Consider the following 16,854-nt stretch of genomic DNA (forward strand, 5'->3'; position numbering starts at 1 on the left):
CAGCAGTAGGGTCCGAACAGTTGGCGACCGCTGATCTAATGGACTCAGCATTTCCTTACCTGAGTTACATGAATGCTTTAGCACAACTTACCAGCTTAGAAAACTATTTTCTTCCTCCAGTGGAGCTCAGAAAATGAATGCCAATAACTCTGATTCATTTCTAGCAGCCAACCGCCTAACCTTGATCGTTTTTCTAACTCTTGGTAGAGATGTGACCAAGATGAGCTCCCTTTCCTTGGGAAAAATCCCAACTACCTTACCAGATTAACTGTCATTAAACATGCTTTTACTCAGCAATGCTTTTTATATAACATTTAAAATTATACATTAAATGTGTTACTTGCATAGTTGCACTTTTGGGCCCTTAATGCTGACATTTTCTGGGAAGAAAACAAGACTTAAAATCACTAATGATCCACTTAACCCAATAAAGGTACCAACTCTACTTAGTGCTGCTATTTCAAATAATGGTGTAAGATTAGTGTGAGTCTGAAACTTCAACTGTCTTTTTAGATCTTCACCTTTCCTCTTAAGCATTCTCTTACCCACTTGACTGTTAAATCTCATTTTTAGGTAATAAAATGTTCAGAAAGTCTCCAAAAAACTACAAACATTCTTCAGAAAAAAACACCTCTATTATTTTTTATTCCTAGATTCATCTTGACATTTAAAAAGCCCAAGCAAAATTTGATTTACATAAATTAGAGAAACAGGAAAAACTGGTCTATAGTTTGTAAGTCAGGAAGTAATTACCATGGGGCCAGGGGAGAGGGTAGCCAGTGACTGAAAGGTGACAAAAATAGGCTTCTGGGTACTGATAATGTTCCATTTTTGAGTGCTGGTGTGTTCAGTTGGTGAAAACTCGTCAAAATGTACATTTGCATGTGCTTTTCTCTTTTTATATACCAATAAAATGTAATTAAAAAAAAAACCCAGCCCGCATGGCTCAGTGGTTGAGCATCAACCTATGAACCAGGTCACCATTCTATTCCTGGTCAGGGCACATGCCAGAGTTGTACACTTGATCCCCAGTAGGGGATGTGCAGGAGGCAGCTGATCAGTGATTCTCATCATTGATGTTTCTCTCTTTCTCACCCCCCCCACATCCCCTACATCTCTGAAATCAATAATATATATATATATAGATTTTAAAAATATAAAAATTATAGAACTACAGTTATCATTGCATTATAGGAAAAAATGTTTCTTATCAAATTAAAAGGTAGTTCTAAAAGTTAAGCAAGCATTAAAAGGAAAAAAATAATTTTACTAACTTTACAAAACCTGAAAGCATTGGCCCTATATTTATTTCTCACATAAAAATATATCATTACTAACCTGGAGGACAAACCAGCTGGGGCATGTCCATATTTTGTGTTGGATTCATAGGCTGTGCAGATACAATGGCAGGATCAAGTGTCTGATTTTCAAAATCCAGCATTGAATCCTACAAGGTAGAATACAATGGAAGTCAATCAAATAATGTAAGCACTTAGACATTCTGTTAAGTGTTTCATTAAATTGCACATACCTGTATGAAATTATAAGGCCCCTGCATTTGTGCCATAAGGTCCTGTACTCGCTGTCTTCTCACAAGGGGATCTGCCTGAGCCACGGGTGTCAAAGAGTGGGGCTCTGGTACTGAAGGAGACGCAGCCTGAGGTTGCTGCTGGAGTGAATTTACCACCTAAAGTGGGAGAAGGGGAGAGGAGTGGATTGGTAGAATGAAAGCGCTCCATTCATTACCATCATGGCAGATCCCCAAACTACATATGCTATCTATACTGTAAACAGAATAGATTTTAAATGTAGTTATTCAAACTGATCACAATTTATGTCAAATTTAACATTCTGATCAATGTTAGAATTCTAAAGTGCTGTCATTCCACAGGATTACCATGTAGCATTTCACAATTACTTTACAGATGGCTTTCAAAGAAAGACTACCAGTTATTTATTTCCCATAAGAATGTATTTTGCTTAAACTGCTAAACCTTCTCTATTAACTAAATCTATGTATCTATATTAAATACACTAGAGGCTCAGTGCACGAAATTCGGGAAAGAGGAGGCCTTCCTTCCCCTGGCTGCTGGCACCAGCTTCCCTCTGGCAGCCGGGACCCGGGCTTCTCTCTGGCCCGGGCTTCCTCCGGAATGACAGCCGGTCTAATTAGCATATTACGCTTTTATTATCATAGATACCTATCACAGTATTCAATGTGTAATCCGCACTCAAGAAATGTTAGCTATTATTATCATCAAGCTTTGAGTTCCCACCGTTCCATCCTCTCAACCAATACTATAGGTCAAGGTCCATCACTTCATTTAAACTGCTACAAAAGCCAAAGCTCACTCTCCCTCTGTGTCCTTTTCCTAGTTCTAATAATTTCTCCTGGCTATCATTTTTAATAATTCCCTGCTCTGCTGGGAAAAATCACTAAACTTTATTACATCAAATGTATTTTCTGCCCTGGCCAGGTGGCTTGGGTACCAAAGGGTTGCAGGTTTGATTCCCCGTCAGGGAACTTATGAGAAGCAACTGATTAACATTTCTCTCTCACGTCTTTATCTTTTTCTTTCTCTCTCTCCCTCTCTTAAAAAACAAAATCAATTAACGTATCCTCAGGTGAGGATTACAAATGTTTTTATATTCTTCTGTTTGACTTTTTAAGCCTGGGCAAGTCATAACCTTCCTTTATAAGGAATATTGAGGTCATAGAGCCTGGTAACCAAACAGTCTTAAGGTGAAGGAGAGGAGGAGTCTAAGATGACATTCCAATACAGCCCCTGTGAGGAGGATTTTTCTAAAGGTTAACACTGTGGGAACCCAGGTTTTTATAGAGCAGCCTAATAACAAATCCTATACTTTAATACATTAACCTTAACTTATACATGGTTATAATTTTTTGCAACTGGATAGCATCAGTGATTCTATTAAACTTCCACAGGGATAAACAAATCACCTGTTAAACTGAACAGTCGTGTGTAAAGAGTTTATTACAATAAATGTACTAAGACTAACAATCTTAATTTGCTCTTAGGAGACATAAAAATTACTAATTAAAGACAAAAAAAATCAATCTTGTAACAGAATTCTTACCTCGACTGTTTCAACTGCCCAATCATCTACCTGCTCCTTTTCACCACTGCTGAACTGTGTTTCGGCCATAAATTGTCTATTTACATACTGCAAAGCAAAGTAAATGTTTGAGACCTCTGTTTGAAAGGCAGAAAGGGAAAACCAGCATTAAATAACAATCATACCTCTGTGGATTCAACTTCACTTGGCTCAGTGTATTCCTCGGCTGGCTCAGGTTCTAAGATACAAAAGAGTATAAGGAATCTTTAACAGTTTACCATCACATAATCCAAATTTATTTATAAACTTATAGTTAACAATAAGTTTCTATACTTTATCATTCTTACAATAATATATTTAGAAAGAATTTTCTTTACTATTTATTCCAGAATAAATTATTGCAGTCTCTAAATTACTTCAGTCTCAGTTTCAATTTTGGGTCAGATATAATGCCAACTAAGAGATACTATGTTAAAACTTCCCTTTATTCTTAAAATTCATGTTATAAAGCAGCATACAGATTATGGTGGTGGCAAAGGAAAGTAAAACCAGGACTGTAAACTAAATCTCATTCCACCTCAGTACTCACCAGCTTCAGCTACCTGGTCTTCAACAGCGGGTGCTGAGGCTGCCTCTTCTTCCTCACATAGCCCGTTCTGGTGGTTGTGGGTGCTATCAAAGTAGTTTGACTGGAAAACACGCTCAACAATTTCCTTTAGAGCTTTATCTAAAATTAGAATATTATAATGTTAGACTATTTGAGGTTGCCTGACTTGAAGATTCAACATCCTACAAAATATTGTAAGAAAAAAAAACCTCATCAACTGTTATTAAAACATATAAAAACATTAAATTCCATCAAGAACAGAAATTTATTATAGGATAGGGAACAAAAGCTCCTATTTGCATTAAACTTCGTGGATTTTATGTGTTAGTTTTTTAAAGAGCTGATAATTGTCATTTATTCATTAAATATAGCATCTAATTAATTTTAGTCAACATGCTAGGCACTGGGGCTAGAAAAAGATATGTAAAAGATGCCGTATCTGCCCTCCCTAATTTTACAGTCCAATAGAGAGGAGTTATCAAATACTCACAAAAACAGTCAAATTACATCTGTGAAAAGTACTACACAGAAGTCGAATGGACTGGACCTACTCAGAGAGACCACGAGAGGCTTTGCTGGTATAGATGCTGCAAGAGCTGAGATCTGGAAGATGAGTAGTAGCGAAGTGTTTCAAGGCAGAAGCAACAGCATTTACAAAGCCCTACACAAAGAAGAAGCGTGCCAAATACAAAAAAAAAAAGCAAGTATGCACTGTGGCTGAAGCACAGGGAGTAAGAAAAAGCATAAGAAAATTTGAGTCTAGAGAGACTGGTAAGGGCCCTATGATGCAAGGTCTTGAAATAGATGTATATAAAATGGAATTAAAATAAAGCCAGTAAAAGATTTTAATGAGGGATAAGGAGTGGATTCAGTTAGAACACTGCATTAGGTAAGAGGCAGAAAAGTAGAAGAGAAAGAAGGAAGAGTCAAGATATTTAAAAGGCTAAATTGTCAGAATTTGGTACACTAGGATATAAGGAGGACAGGACAGCAGGCATAGGTATGTGTCAAGAATTAAAATCTCAATTTCCTGGCCTTATAAAGCAAATGTAGAGTAAGGCTATTCCTTCATAGGTCACACTCTACAGAAATAAAGCTTCAGGGACCATATTATCTCAAATTTTATAATAAAATTAATCCTATTAACAATTAAATTATTAACAACATGAACACTTCATGTTTTCCGTTCTCTACATTTCAAAGATTCATGACTCAGAACTATTTATTAAAAAAAAAAAAAATGCATGAAAACTGAATGCTTATAAAAACACTAATGCCCTGACTGGACAATTCGGTTGGTTGGAGTGTCATCCTGTACACCAAAGGTTGTAGGTTTGATTCCTGGTCAGGGCACATACCTAGGCTGCAGGTTCAACCCTGGCTTACATTGATTTTTTTTTTCCCCTCTCTCCCTTACTCTCTCTTAAAAAAAAAGAAAGAAAAAAGAAATTCAATAAAAAAGCATTTCCTCAAAAAAACAGCCCTAGCTGGTTTGGCTCAGTGGATAGAGCATCAACCCACTGACTGAAGAGTCCTGGGTTCGATTCCAGTCAAGGGCATATACTTCAGTTGCAGGCTTAATCCCCAGTCATGGTCAGGGCAAGTTCGGGAGGCAAACGTTGTGTCTCTTTCAACTCAATGTTTCTCTCTCTGTCTCTCCCCCACCTTTTCCACTCTCTCTAAAAGAATCAATGGAAAAAAATAAAATAAAATAATCAAGGGAAAAATATCCTCGGGTGAGGATTAACCAAAAAAATAAATAAAACAAAGAAAAAACACCCTAATATTGAATACATTAGTAGCTTTCTTTCAGCTATAAAGATGTGACATTCTTAAGATGCAGGAGCATGACTGGGCAGAAAATAACACCAAAACTATCTACAAGGTTAGGTGCTTAACCCTTTTCATTCCTCAATAATGTTCATGAAAATTTGATCAACCTTTACCTAAAACTACTTTAAGCTAACAAGCTTATGCACATATCATCAGTTTCCAAACTTCAAGTGGTAAATTCAGTACATACTTATAGCAGAAATAAAAAAAAGCCAAGAATATGTTTTACAAAGAAATACAGATAACACAAGTTAACAAACCAAAACATTTTTTCTTACATGAAAAGATATAAAAGAATCCTTGACTCCTCATATATGATTTTACACATTTCCTATACACATCAAATTGTATCATACTGTTTTGCCAATTAAAACTTACAATCCAATTTAATTTTTTTTCAATCCAATAGCTAAAAACAAGGTATAAACACGGATAGTTTTACCTTGATATGTTCAAATATCTATATGGCTAAACAACTTCATAAACAGTCAACATAAGGAGCTATACCCTGATTTACTAAGTAGTTAAAAACCTAAAATTCCTAATTGGCTTAGTGAAACTTAAATGTCCTTTAAAAAAAAATCAAAATATAATTGCATATTTCAAGTTAAGGAGCTCACATATAGAAAACTGGACTAGATATCAATACCTTCTTTAAAACAAACAAAAAAAATGAATGTCCCCAAATAAGCAAAAGTCTAAGAAAAATTAAAGACAGACTAAGACAATGACCATCTGAGGTGCAGTAAATGTTTTTCACAAAATTTCAGCTACAAGGAAAAACCAGTCCCCAACTAATAACCAAAAACTGGAAAGTCAATTTGGTGTTCATCTGTCCACCTCAAGCAGAGTAAGTTATAAACAAAACCTTGTTAAGTTAGGGTTCCCATCTTTATAGATTTTTGGTTGGTTGTTGGTGTTTTGACTTACAGGCGCGTGCGCGCGCACACACACACACAAGTACACAAAATGAAAAAAGTAAACAGTGGATATATTTATATAGTTCTAAAATTTCTTCAATTAACACATTAACACTACTCTTAAGTAGGAAACTAATTTTAAAGGATTCTTGGTTATAAAATCCCTAGAGGCCCGATGCACGAAATTCGTGCAAGGGGCTCGACCCTCACAGCCCTGGCCTCGTCCGGAAGGTCTTCGGCTGTCCAGTCTAATTAGCATATTACACTTTTATTATTATAGAAGATAAAGTGTCAGCGATACTCACAGGTTGTTCCACACACAGATTTTTCTTTGCCTTCCAGCAAGTCCCACAGGTGAATGGAGGCATGTTCATACTGCTCATTCAACCTTATAATAATAAATAGCTAATTAATTACCTTTCAATTGTCAATTTAAAGTAACATTTAGAAGCTTTTATCAAATACCGCTATACCTCAAGCTCATGTCCCGTTCAGGGTCTGCTAACTTGTAGAATTCATCCAACAATGACAATTCCTCTTCAGACAGTATTGGCACGCCATTCAAACCCTGTTTCAGGTCAGTTCTCACTTCTTCATCTCCCAATTTGTCCAAAACATACTGCAGCTCAAGTACAGTTTTTAAACGTTTTTGTTCAGCTTCTTCTCTCATAAGCTGCTCCCGTCGTGCTGTTTTCTTTATTGTTTTCTGAATCTGCATAGGAATATAAACAGATGACATCAAAATAAGTTTTAAAGACCCTTTTAGTTCAATCAATTTCAGGTCCAATGTAAATAAGACATATTTCAGTCAACGAGTTAAATGTAACCCCGTCTTACAAAGAGAGTTTAACACATGATCTACTTTAAGAAGTTGTTAGAAATTCAAAATACATCTTTTATATTACTAAAAGTATTACACTACTGAAATGTTACCAATAAAATTATATATTTGGAATTTGCTTCATAATAATCCAGCAAACAGGGAGTAGGGAAGTAGGTGTGCGTATACTTTATCAAATACGATTGCCCATGAAATGGTAAGTGTATAAGATAGATATGGGTACATGGGGTTTCATTATATTCTTTAGTTTTGAAATTTCCCATAACAAAAGGAATTATTAAAGTTTTTAATTAAGGCCCTGAGTCCAATTAAAAGAGAACCCTAACCACCACATTAAAACATCTGAACTATATATATCTTCTCTATGGAAAAATGAACAAAGTTCTAAGCACCTATTACTGATTCGTAAACAAACGTCAAAAGTCACCACTGTTGCCAAAACCGGTTTGGCTCAGTGGATAGAGCGTCAGCCTGCGGACTGAAGGGTCCCGGGTTCGATTCCGGTCAAGGGCATGTAACTTGGTTGCGGGCACATCCCCAGTGGGAGGTGTGCAGGAGGCAGCTGATCGATGTTTCTCTCATCGATGTTTCTGACTATCTATCCCTCTTCCTTCCTCTCTGTAAAATATCAATAAAATATATTTAAAAAAAAAAAAAAAAAAAAAAAAAAAAAGTCACCACTGTTACCTCAGCCCAAACAATCCCCTGCTAGTAAAGGCATTCCAACACTTGAAAATAGTAACTAAAACTGACTTGTTTTTATGAGTAATCAGATACTAGCAGAGAGAAAGAAAATGGCAGAAAAAGACCGATAAAAGCTAAATATGTATTTTTTTCCACTGTTTTCTCTCCACTACACTCTTTTTCTTTCCTGGCGAGGATGAAGGGAGAGCATCAATCAAACTCAAATACTAGTATTTCTCTTTTCTCATGTATAGCATCAGTGTGGGATCAAAGAAAAATCGTCTTTCCAAGAGCCACAACATTGTTTTCCTTCCCACACTCTCCCCTTTCTTGAGACTCACTTGGATAACTTGAAACAGAGAAAACCAAAATAAGGACATAGAAAACATATAATAAAGGGAGAAATAGGGGAGACCTGGAAGGAATAATGAAGGTTGCAATAAGTCAAATTTATAATGGCAGCAGAGAGGATAGTAGATTAAATGGTATCTTAGCAATATTGGTGAAAAATAGTACATATGAACGGTAAAATGAGATCTCTTAAGCTAGGGTGAACAAGATAGCTTTCAAGGAGAAAAAGTATCTACTCTGAAGATGGATGAGCTTTCAATCGTATTGGGGAGTATTTTATGGTAAAGAGGTTTTTATAGCTAGTCAGAGGCAGGAAACATTATAGGAAGACAGGGAGGAATACGAAATGAAGTCAAAGAAGCAAAAAAAATAAATAACATAAGAAAGTTACATTAGATGAAATGAGAAGTTCAAGTAGGGAAGAATATGAAAATTAGAACAAGTAGGCTAGACTAGGTTTAAAAAAGCTCTTGAATGCCAAACAAGAAAAGTGTTCAATAATTGTGGCAAATACAACCTAAAGATGGCCAGTAAAGTTAAAGGCCTAGTGAAAAGTTGCTAAAAACACCAGTATTAAAAGCAAAGGAAGACACAAGTATTTTCATTTACACAGTGATAGTAGCTTCAGAAATAGATTTATTAAATTGTATAATATCAGAAAAAGAAATTGGGCAGGGTTCATGGTTCGTCAAGATTGAGGCTCTGACCTCAGCTAAGGGGAACAAACCCCTACTTGAATGTAAATTAAATTTCCTTTAGTTCTGAAAGTTATCATCAAACTTTAATCAAATTTAATAAGTAACATTAAGTACATGAAATATATTAGTTTTGCAAGAAATTTATTAGTTATGCGTCAAATACTATTCTAAACACAACCTTCTGATGAGGTAGGTAGTATTATTATTGCCATTTTATAGATTAGAAAACAGAAGCAGAGTGATAGTCTTTCCCCTCTCCTCCCCCTTGTCTCATCCTTCTCTCTTTATCCTACTGGTTCTGTTTCTCTAAAAAATCCAGACTAATCAAGGAATTAGAGAAATTAAGTAACCTATTCCAAGTCATACAATCCTATATAATAATCCTATCCTATAAAATAAAGCGGGAATATGCAAATTGGCCATTACTCCGCCACAAAGATGGTGGCACCCACAGCGGAAGAGGGGTTTCCGTAACACAAGATGGCTGCACCCACAGCAGAGGCTGAGTTCCCATAACGAGCCTTAACAAGCAATAAGCAGGAATCTGAGGCTGTGGCCGCCCCCACCCCCTTGGGGCTTGACGGGGGACCTCAGGCTGCGCCCCCCACCCGGCAGGGCTTGACGGGGGACCTCAGGCCATGCCCCCTGCCCTGGCTCCAGGCTGGGGGACCTCAGGCCGCGCCCCCCGCCCGGTGGGGCTTGACAAGGGTGGGACCAGCCAGGTCTGGATCTAGCCCAATTGCGGAGGGGGGGGGGGGGGGTGCCGCGCAGCTGGGTCTGGGTCTCACACAATTTTGAGGCACACGTGAGTGGGCAGGGACTTGACTCTGGGTCCCGTGGTGTGCCCCAGACTCTGACAGGAGGAAGATTTTCATATACATTTTACTTATTTTCTTTCATCTCTAACACTTCTATTATAAAGGACAGATAGCAATATTAAAATATGTCCTCTAATTAATCCCCTTTTAATGTGCACTAATTTCGTGTACCAGGCTACTAGTTGTTAAATAAAAATGGAAGGATCAGTATTCAAACCAGACAGTCTGGTTCCAGAATCAGAACTTATAATCTTTGTACCGAACTGCCTCTCATCCTATCCTATATAATAAAAGGGTAATATGCAAATCGACTGAACGGCAAAACAACCGGTCGCTATGACACACACTGACCACTGGGGCAGACGCTTAACACAGGAGCTGCCCCCTAGCCATCAGTGTGATCCCACAGGGGGAGCACCGCTCAGCCAGAAGCCAGGCTCACAGCACAGCGACGGCAGTTGGACCTCTCCTGAGGGCTCCCGGACTGTGAGAGGGTGCAGGCGGGCTGAGGGCTGAGGGACACCCCCCCAGCCCCACCCAAGTGCCCAAATTTCATGCACTGGGCCTCTAGTCACATAATAAATTGTTTATTCATTTCATCAAATTCAGGACTTTATATTTTAACACTGTTAGCCTTTGTCCAAATAAGTAAACACTAACTCAGAAAGATATTAATTTTCTGGACTCAACTCTGTACACATTATTTGACTTTGTATTTCATTTTTGTCCTGTTCCTAAAGGCTTTTATCATATCAAAAGATGTTTGGGGGAAACACTCCATTTTGTTGGATCAAGAGCAATATATCAGTCTGCCACATTCCTTAAGATCCTTAATGGGAAGAATAGTTACCAACTATATAAACAAGCTCATTTTCTGATACTTAATGGACTTGTAAGATGGTCATTAAACATTAATGAATACATAAAATAAATGCCTACCATGCTTATATATTTTTTAAACCAATGAAAACCTTAGGGTAACTATTACACGTTCGTCATATCTGAAAGTCAGTCCTTTTAAAAGGCATCTACCTTTCACTGTTTAACTTTACAGAACTGGAAAGCATCTTAGATATAATTGGATCCAATCTTTGCACCTTGCAGAGCTTATCAATGGTAATGACAAGGACTAAAAACAGAGAACAACAAAATTTTCTGCCTTCCATATTTTCAGTATTTCATACACATATACCACCTTTTACTTACATCTTGACTTAATGCCATGAAACTCCTCTGTAATTCTTTTGCAAACTCCAAGTTATTTGTGACTTCCTGGTACTTAGATACGGCATCCTAAAATAACAAAGACAAAGCACAACTTTAATGGAAACACAAACACAAAATTAATTTTCTTGTTAAAAATATTGGACTTATAATCTTAAATAAAATGTAGCATCTTTTACCAGCTGATCTTGATTAAGCCGTTCCCCTTTGTTCATTCGCTCCTGGTAATCATCAAGCTTGCCCTATATTTAAAAAAAAAAATTATATTCCATATTGGAAGTATATACTAGCTTAAAATAACAAAACCCACACAATCCTGTTTCCAATCTTGCCCTAAATATACTTTATTGATGTATTCATTTGAATTAGTACATAAAATAAGTTAGTGAGTTAAAAATGAATAGAAATACTCCAGCCACTGCTAAATGATATCAAATATTATACCATAAGGCAATGATACAACATTGTTTATTCTTTAGGTTTCTAAAAAAAGAAATATAGATCAGACGACCCAGGCACACGGTTCCTCCAACCCACATGGGTGAGGGCCACAATTCAGTTAGGATCCACTTATACCCAAGTGAGCCTATCAGATATTTTATAAAGTGCTAAAAATTTTTGTCCCTCCGTCCCCTGCCAAAGAATTTACATAAGTGATATAAAAAAATTCACATGAGTAATATAAAAGTGGTGTTTTCCTGAATAAACCCATGTACATATTATTGTTGATGTGCCTCATCCATTTTCCTTGAAAACATGAGATACTTCAAGTTATATCATCTGTGGGCAGTACACTAGTTAGCAGCTTTCCTTAGTCATTTTCTCAAAAAAATGGAATTAAATGTGCGAGAGTGGGAGCAGAAAATTAACCTCTGGTCATATTTTTTTTTTTTTTTTTTTTTGCTAAGATGAAAACTCTGGAGGTTTCCCAGGCTACTACCATTAGAAAAAAATCCCAAGGGAAAGATATTCAAGTAATGCAGCCTAGTCAAGAATTCAGTTATTGTTTTATTGGTGAAAAGAGAAAATAAGAAATCTAAATTAATAATTAAATCTAAATTATTGTGATTATTTAAAAATCTAAATTTTTAAATAATCACAATAAATGATGAACATGTAGTTTCTTACTCTTAGCAATAATAAAATTAACCAAGAAACAAAATACAAAGAAAGGTTCTGATAAAATGCATTTAGAGGCACAGAAACAAGTTTAAAAACAATGCTAATATGGGGTTTTATGTCTAATGATCCATTTTCTTTGTACCAGAAACATTAATCAACTTCTATAACCATTCTACCCCAAATTAAAAAGCCTACCACAATTTGTTAGTTTTACTGGAGGTAAATAAAACCAAGATGATCATCAAAACATTAAAGGATGATGAAAGTCTCCAATTTTATTCTTTTGTGAACTATTTTATTTCACGTAATCGATAAGCCTCCAGATAAACAGGTATAATATCAAGTTTATTAGGTGAAAAATCAAGTTTTTTTACACTGATCTGACAGGCCTAACCCCAGGTGCAAAAGATATATGCTCAGCTTCCTCAAAATACTTTAAAAACAATTCAAAATAATTTAAATAACATTTTTAAAGTTCTCCCCCTTCATCTAGATTTCTACTTATTCCCTCTCCTCTGACCCTGAATCATATTTTTTCTTTTTTAAAAGGGTAGTCTACAGAAATAAAAAACTAAACGAGTTAAGATTTGCTTTTAATTTCAACTTATGATGTAACAGTATTATAATCAGAATTCTTCTATTTAAAAGTATATGGATAATATAAGCTATGCCCACAGACGAGTCCCTGAAATTTAGTATAAGTACACAGCTAAAATACTAGGGAAAAGGAAAACTACTGTTACCTGGCATTTATTATCTTCCCTTTTTATGGTATTATGCATTTTTCATGGAAATGGTTGCTGAATCTAGAATACACACTGAGTGTACTCCATATCCCTCATAAAGTAGAGTTTTATATACCTAAGTTTAACTTTATCATGAACTCGTGGCCCAGTGCACAGATTCTTGCACATTTTAAAAAATTAATTAGAAGATTCATGTGGTAATTACGTTACTGCAAAAAATTACATGTCAAAATAGTATATATAATATAGTATTATAAAATTAAAACACACGTGCGATTAGTACCAGCAAGAGTTTTCTATGTATTGCGCATGCGCAAGTCAACATTTATTTTTATTTTTTTTTTATATATATTTTATTGATATTTCACAGAGAGGAAGGGAGAGGGATAGAGAGCTAGAAACATCGATGTGAGAGAAACATCGATCAGCTGCCTCCTGCACACCTCCCACTGAGGATGTGCCCGCAACCAAGGTACATGCCCTTGACCGGAATCGAACCCGGGACCTCTCATTCCGCAGGCCGACGCTCTATCCACTGAGCCAAACCGGTTTCGGCCAACATTTATTTTTAAATTGCCAGTGCACATCATATGTACCGGTTGGCTGGTCGGGCAGTGGGTCAATGAATAAATTGCGATGTGGTTCAAGTTGAATGTCAACAAAAACAACCAAATTCAGAAACGACAATGACAGATTGACAGATCAAAAACACACGTGTGTCATTGGTGCCAGCAAGAGCTTTATATGCATCATGAATGTGCAAGTCAATATTTTTAATTATATATTTTTTTTTATTGAATTCAGAGAGGAAGAGAGAGATAGAAACAGTAATGATGAGAATCATTGATTGGCTGCCTCTTTTTTAATATATTTTATTGATATTTTACAGAGAGGAGGGGAGAGGGATAGAGAGTTAGAAACATGGATGAGAGAGAAACATCAATCAGCTGCCTCCTGCACACTCCCCACCAGGTATGTGCCCGCAACCAAGGTACATGCCCTTGACCGGAATCGAACCCGGGACCCTTGAGTCCACAGGCCGACGCTCTATCCACTGAGCCAAACTGGTCAGGGCACAAGTCAATGTTTAAATTGCCAGGGCACCTCATATGTACCAGCTGGTCGGTAGGTGGGTGGGTCGGTCAATCACTTAGCCTTTTCTATAATGATAAAAGTGTAATATGCTAATTAGACTGGACGGCCAAACGACCTTACAGACAACCTTCCAGACAAAGCCGAGACTGCGAGGGCCATGCCCCTTGCACGAATTTCGTGCATCAGGCCTGTAGTATATATACAGATGTCTTAAGAACTTAAAACATACATGCCAATCAAAATAGATGTCAAATCAAACTCCTAAAAAAAAAAAATACTTATCCTATATAATAAAAGCCTAATATGCAAATTGTACAACCGGGAGTTCGACCGCTTGCTATGACGTGCACTGACCACCAGGGGGCGGCACGGAACATGGCAGGCATCGGCGATGCAGCGCTGGCAGGAGGAGGCAGTGGAGGCACTGCCGGCCCTGAGGACTGCGGCGGGATGGTGGAGCAAGTGAGCAGGCGGCGCCAGGCCAAGGCAGGTGCAAGCGGGGGCCCAATCACCCCACCAATCGCCCCACAGACAGCAACCAGTGGCAGCAGGAGGAGGCAGGGTTGCCACCCGGTGCCCAAGCTCTGAGGAAGCTGGGCAGGGGACCCGGCCCCGATCAATCGCCCCACAGGCGGAATGGTGGAGCAGGTGAGGGAGCGATGCCAGGCTAAGGCGGGGTGCCAGGCAGGGCTGTGGGGCTGCAAGGCTGGGGGCACAAGCTGGGGCCACCCTAAGGGACCCCACCCATGCATGAATTTGTGCACCGGGCCTCTAGTATACATATAAAAACAAATATGAAGTTTCTTTAAATGTTAAGAATGATACCTGAATGATAGAATTTTAAGTAGAACTACTTTCCTTTTCCTTTGTTTTGTACACTTAAGATATTCTGCAATGAATATAATTTGTATTATAAAAGTTTAATTTCATGCTACATAAAATATGTTAAGGTTGATACATTTCAGGATAGTGTGAGGACTTTCACCTATAAAAATCCTTAAATATGAATCTATACTAACCTATAGTAGGACAGGCTAACCCAGCCGTGGGCAAACTACAGCCCGCGGGCGGAATCCAGCCCGTTCGGCTGTTCTATCCGGCCCGCGGAGCCGAAAGAGCGGAGGGTTCTCTTGCTCTCCCCTCCGCTCCTTTACTTTGAATTTATATTAGTTCACACAAACACTCCATCCATGCTTTTGTTCCGGCCCTCCGGTCCAGTTTAAGAACCCATTGTGGCCCTCGAGTCAAAAAGTTTGCCCACCCCTGGGCTAACCTGTGATAGAAAAGCTCCAATTTTCTACACAATAACATTAATATTCATCGAAACCAGAAGTCTATGGCAGATTACATTTTCCAAAGATGGCTACCATGTCTGCAGCCCCACATACAGTAGGTCCTCGGGTTACGTCTGAGATAGGTTCCTACGGCGCGACGTAATGCGATTTTCGCCGTAAGTCGGAACCCACCTAACATAGGCACCTAAGTCACTCACATGGAGCATATACACAGCAGTAATGAAGTGAAACAGTAAAAAAAAATTTAAAAGAAAGATAACAATTCCTGACCTTTACTTATGGTAAATAAAGAATAAAAAACATAAAGCACATATGTACATGTCGAAATGACAGAACTTTTTTTTTTTATATAAATGAATGGGAGATGGCGACGTAACCACGAGGACTGTCTGTACTTTTCTACAATGTGACTTTGTCACCTCCCCATTAAGAACTAGTCCAATTCTCCTGCCATTGTATTGAGTGGGCTTCAAACAACACAGTACAATAAAAGTGATCCCGTATGACTTCCAAGACTGAGTCATAAAAGCAGTGTCTCTTTGCTGGTCACTAAAACACTCATGTTTGGAGCCCAAGCCATTATTTAAGTTCAATAACCCTGAGGTTGCCATGCTATGAAGAAGCCAAGTGAAGAGAGGTCTTGTATAAGAATCTGGTCAACAATGCTAGTGTTAAGAGTCATCCTAGACCAGGCATCAGACGTGTGAGTAAACAAGACTTAGTTACCCAGTTGAGAACCCAGCCATCATGGAGAAGATACCAACCCCACTGTGTCTGAATCCCTGAAAGGCAGAATCCAGATGCATGATATAATGATAAGTTTTAAAGCAATCTCTCACACAGCAGTAACTGGAAACAAGGTTAAAAAGGAAATGAAAAGCAGTTACTATGTGAAACTCAAGGTTCGATGTAAATCTTCATGGAATACCATCAGTTAGAAAAGTATGTAAGAAGACCTCTGTGCAGCCAATAAAGATCTATGATTTTATTAAAGCTCATACATCAACTTATTGTGATTTTATGTTACTGTAACATGTTTTTAGTTTTTCATAATTTACTTTTTTATTTATTTTATTTTGTCAATCCTCACCCAAGGATACTTTTTCCATTGATTTTCTTAGAAAGGGAGGGAGGAAGGAACATCGATGTGAGAGAGATACATGATGTGAGAGATTGGTCGCCTCCCACATGCACCCCGACTGGGGCCCGGGATCGAAACTGCAACCCAGGTACGTGCCCCTGACTAGGAATGAAGCCAGTGCATGGGCCAATGCTCTAAACACCGAGTCAAATCGGCCAGGGCATTGCATAATTTAAAACCCGGTGTGGCTCTGTGGTTGAGTGTCAACCCATGAACCAGGAAGTCACAGTTCAATTCCCAGTTGGGGCACATGCCTGGGTTGTGGACTCGAATCCCAGTAGTTGGCGTTAGACCAATTGGTTAACTACTCATAACATCCACATAAAATATATATTAAGTATGTTTTTCTGGAGAAGGGCTGTTTTCCTAGCATAAAAAGATAACTTCATCAGAAAGCCTAC

General features: G+C 37.9%; 1 protein-coding gene across 2 annotated transcripts in view; it reads right to left on the minus strand.

Moving 5' to 3' along the window:
* The window catches only part of CAPRIN1 (cell cycle associated protein 1), a 41,211-nt gene that overhangs the window by 13,384 nt on the left and 10,973 nt on the right, over positions 1–16,854 (minus strand). For both annotated transcript variants that reach the window (XM_080688021.1, XM_080688022.1), the window contains exons 3-11: positions 11,234–11,296; positions 11,037–11,123; positions 6,912–7,150; positions 6,744–6,826; positions 3,668–3,805; positions 3,264–3,316; positions 3,100–3,186; positions 1,532–1,687; positions 1,339–1,447 (exon numbers count right to left, since the gene is read on the minus strand). In XM_080688021.1, coding sequence (XP_080544147.1) covers positions 1,339–1,447; positions 1,532–1,687; positions 3,100–3,186; positions 3,264–3,316; positions 3,668–3,805; positions 6,744–6,826; positions 6,912–7,150; positions 11,037–11,123; positions 11,234–11,296 — 1,015 coding nt within the window. The remainder of the gene's footprint in view (positions 1–1,338; positions 1,448–1,531; positions 1,688–3,099; positions 3,187–3,263; positions 3,317–3,667; positions 3,806–6,743; positions 6,827–6,911; positions 7,151–11,036; positions 11,124–11,233; positions 11,297–16,854) is intronic.

The sequence above is a fragment of the Plecotus auritus genome (genome assembly GCF_963455305.1).
Source record: "Plecotus auritus genome assembly, chromosome: 9".
NCBI lineage: Eukaryota > Metazoa > Chordata > Mammalia > Chiroptera > Vespertilionidae > Plecotus > Plecotus auritus.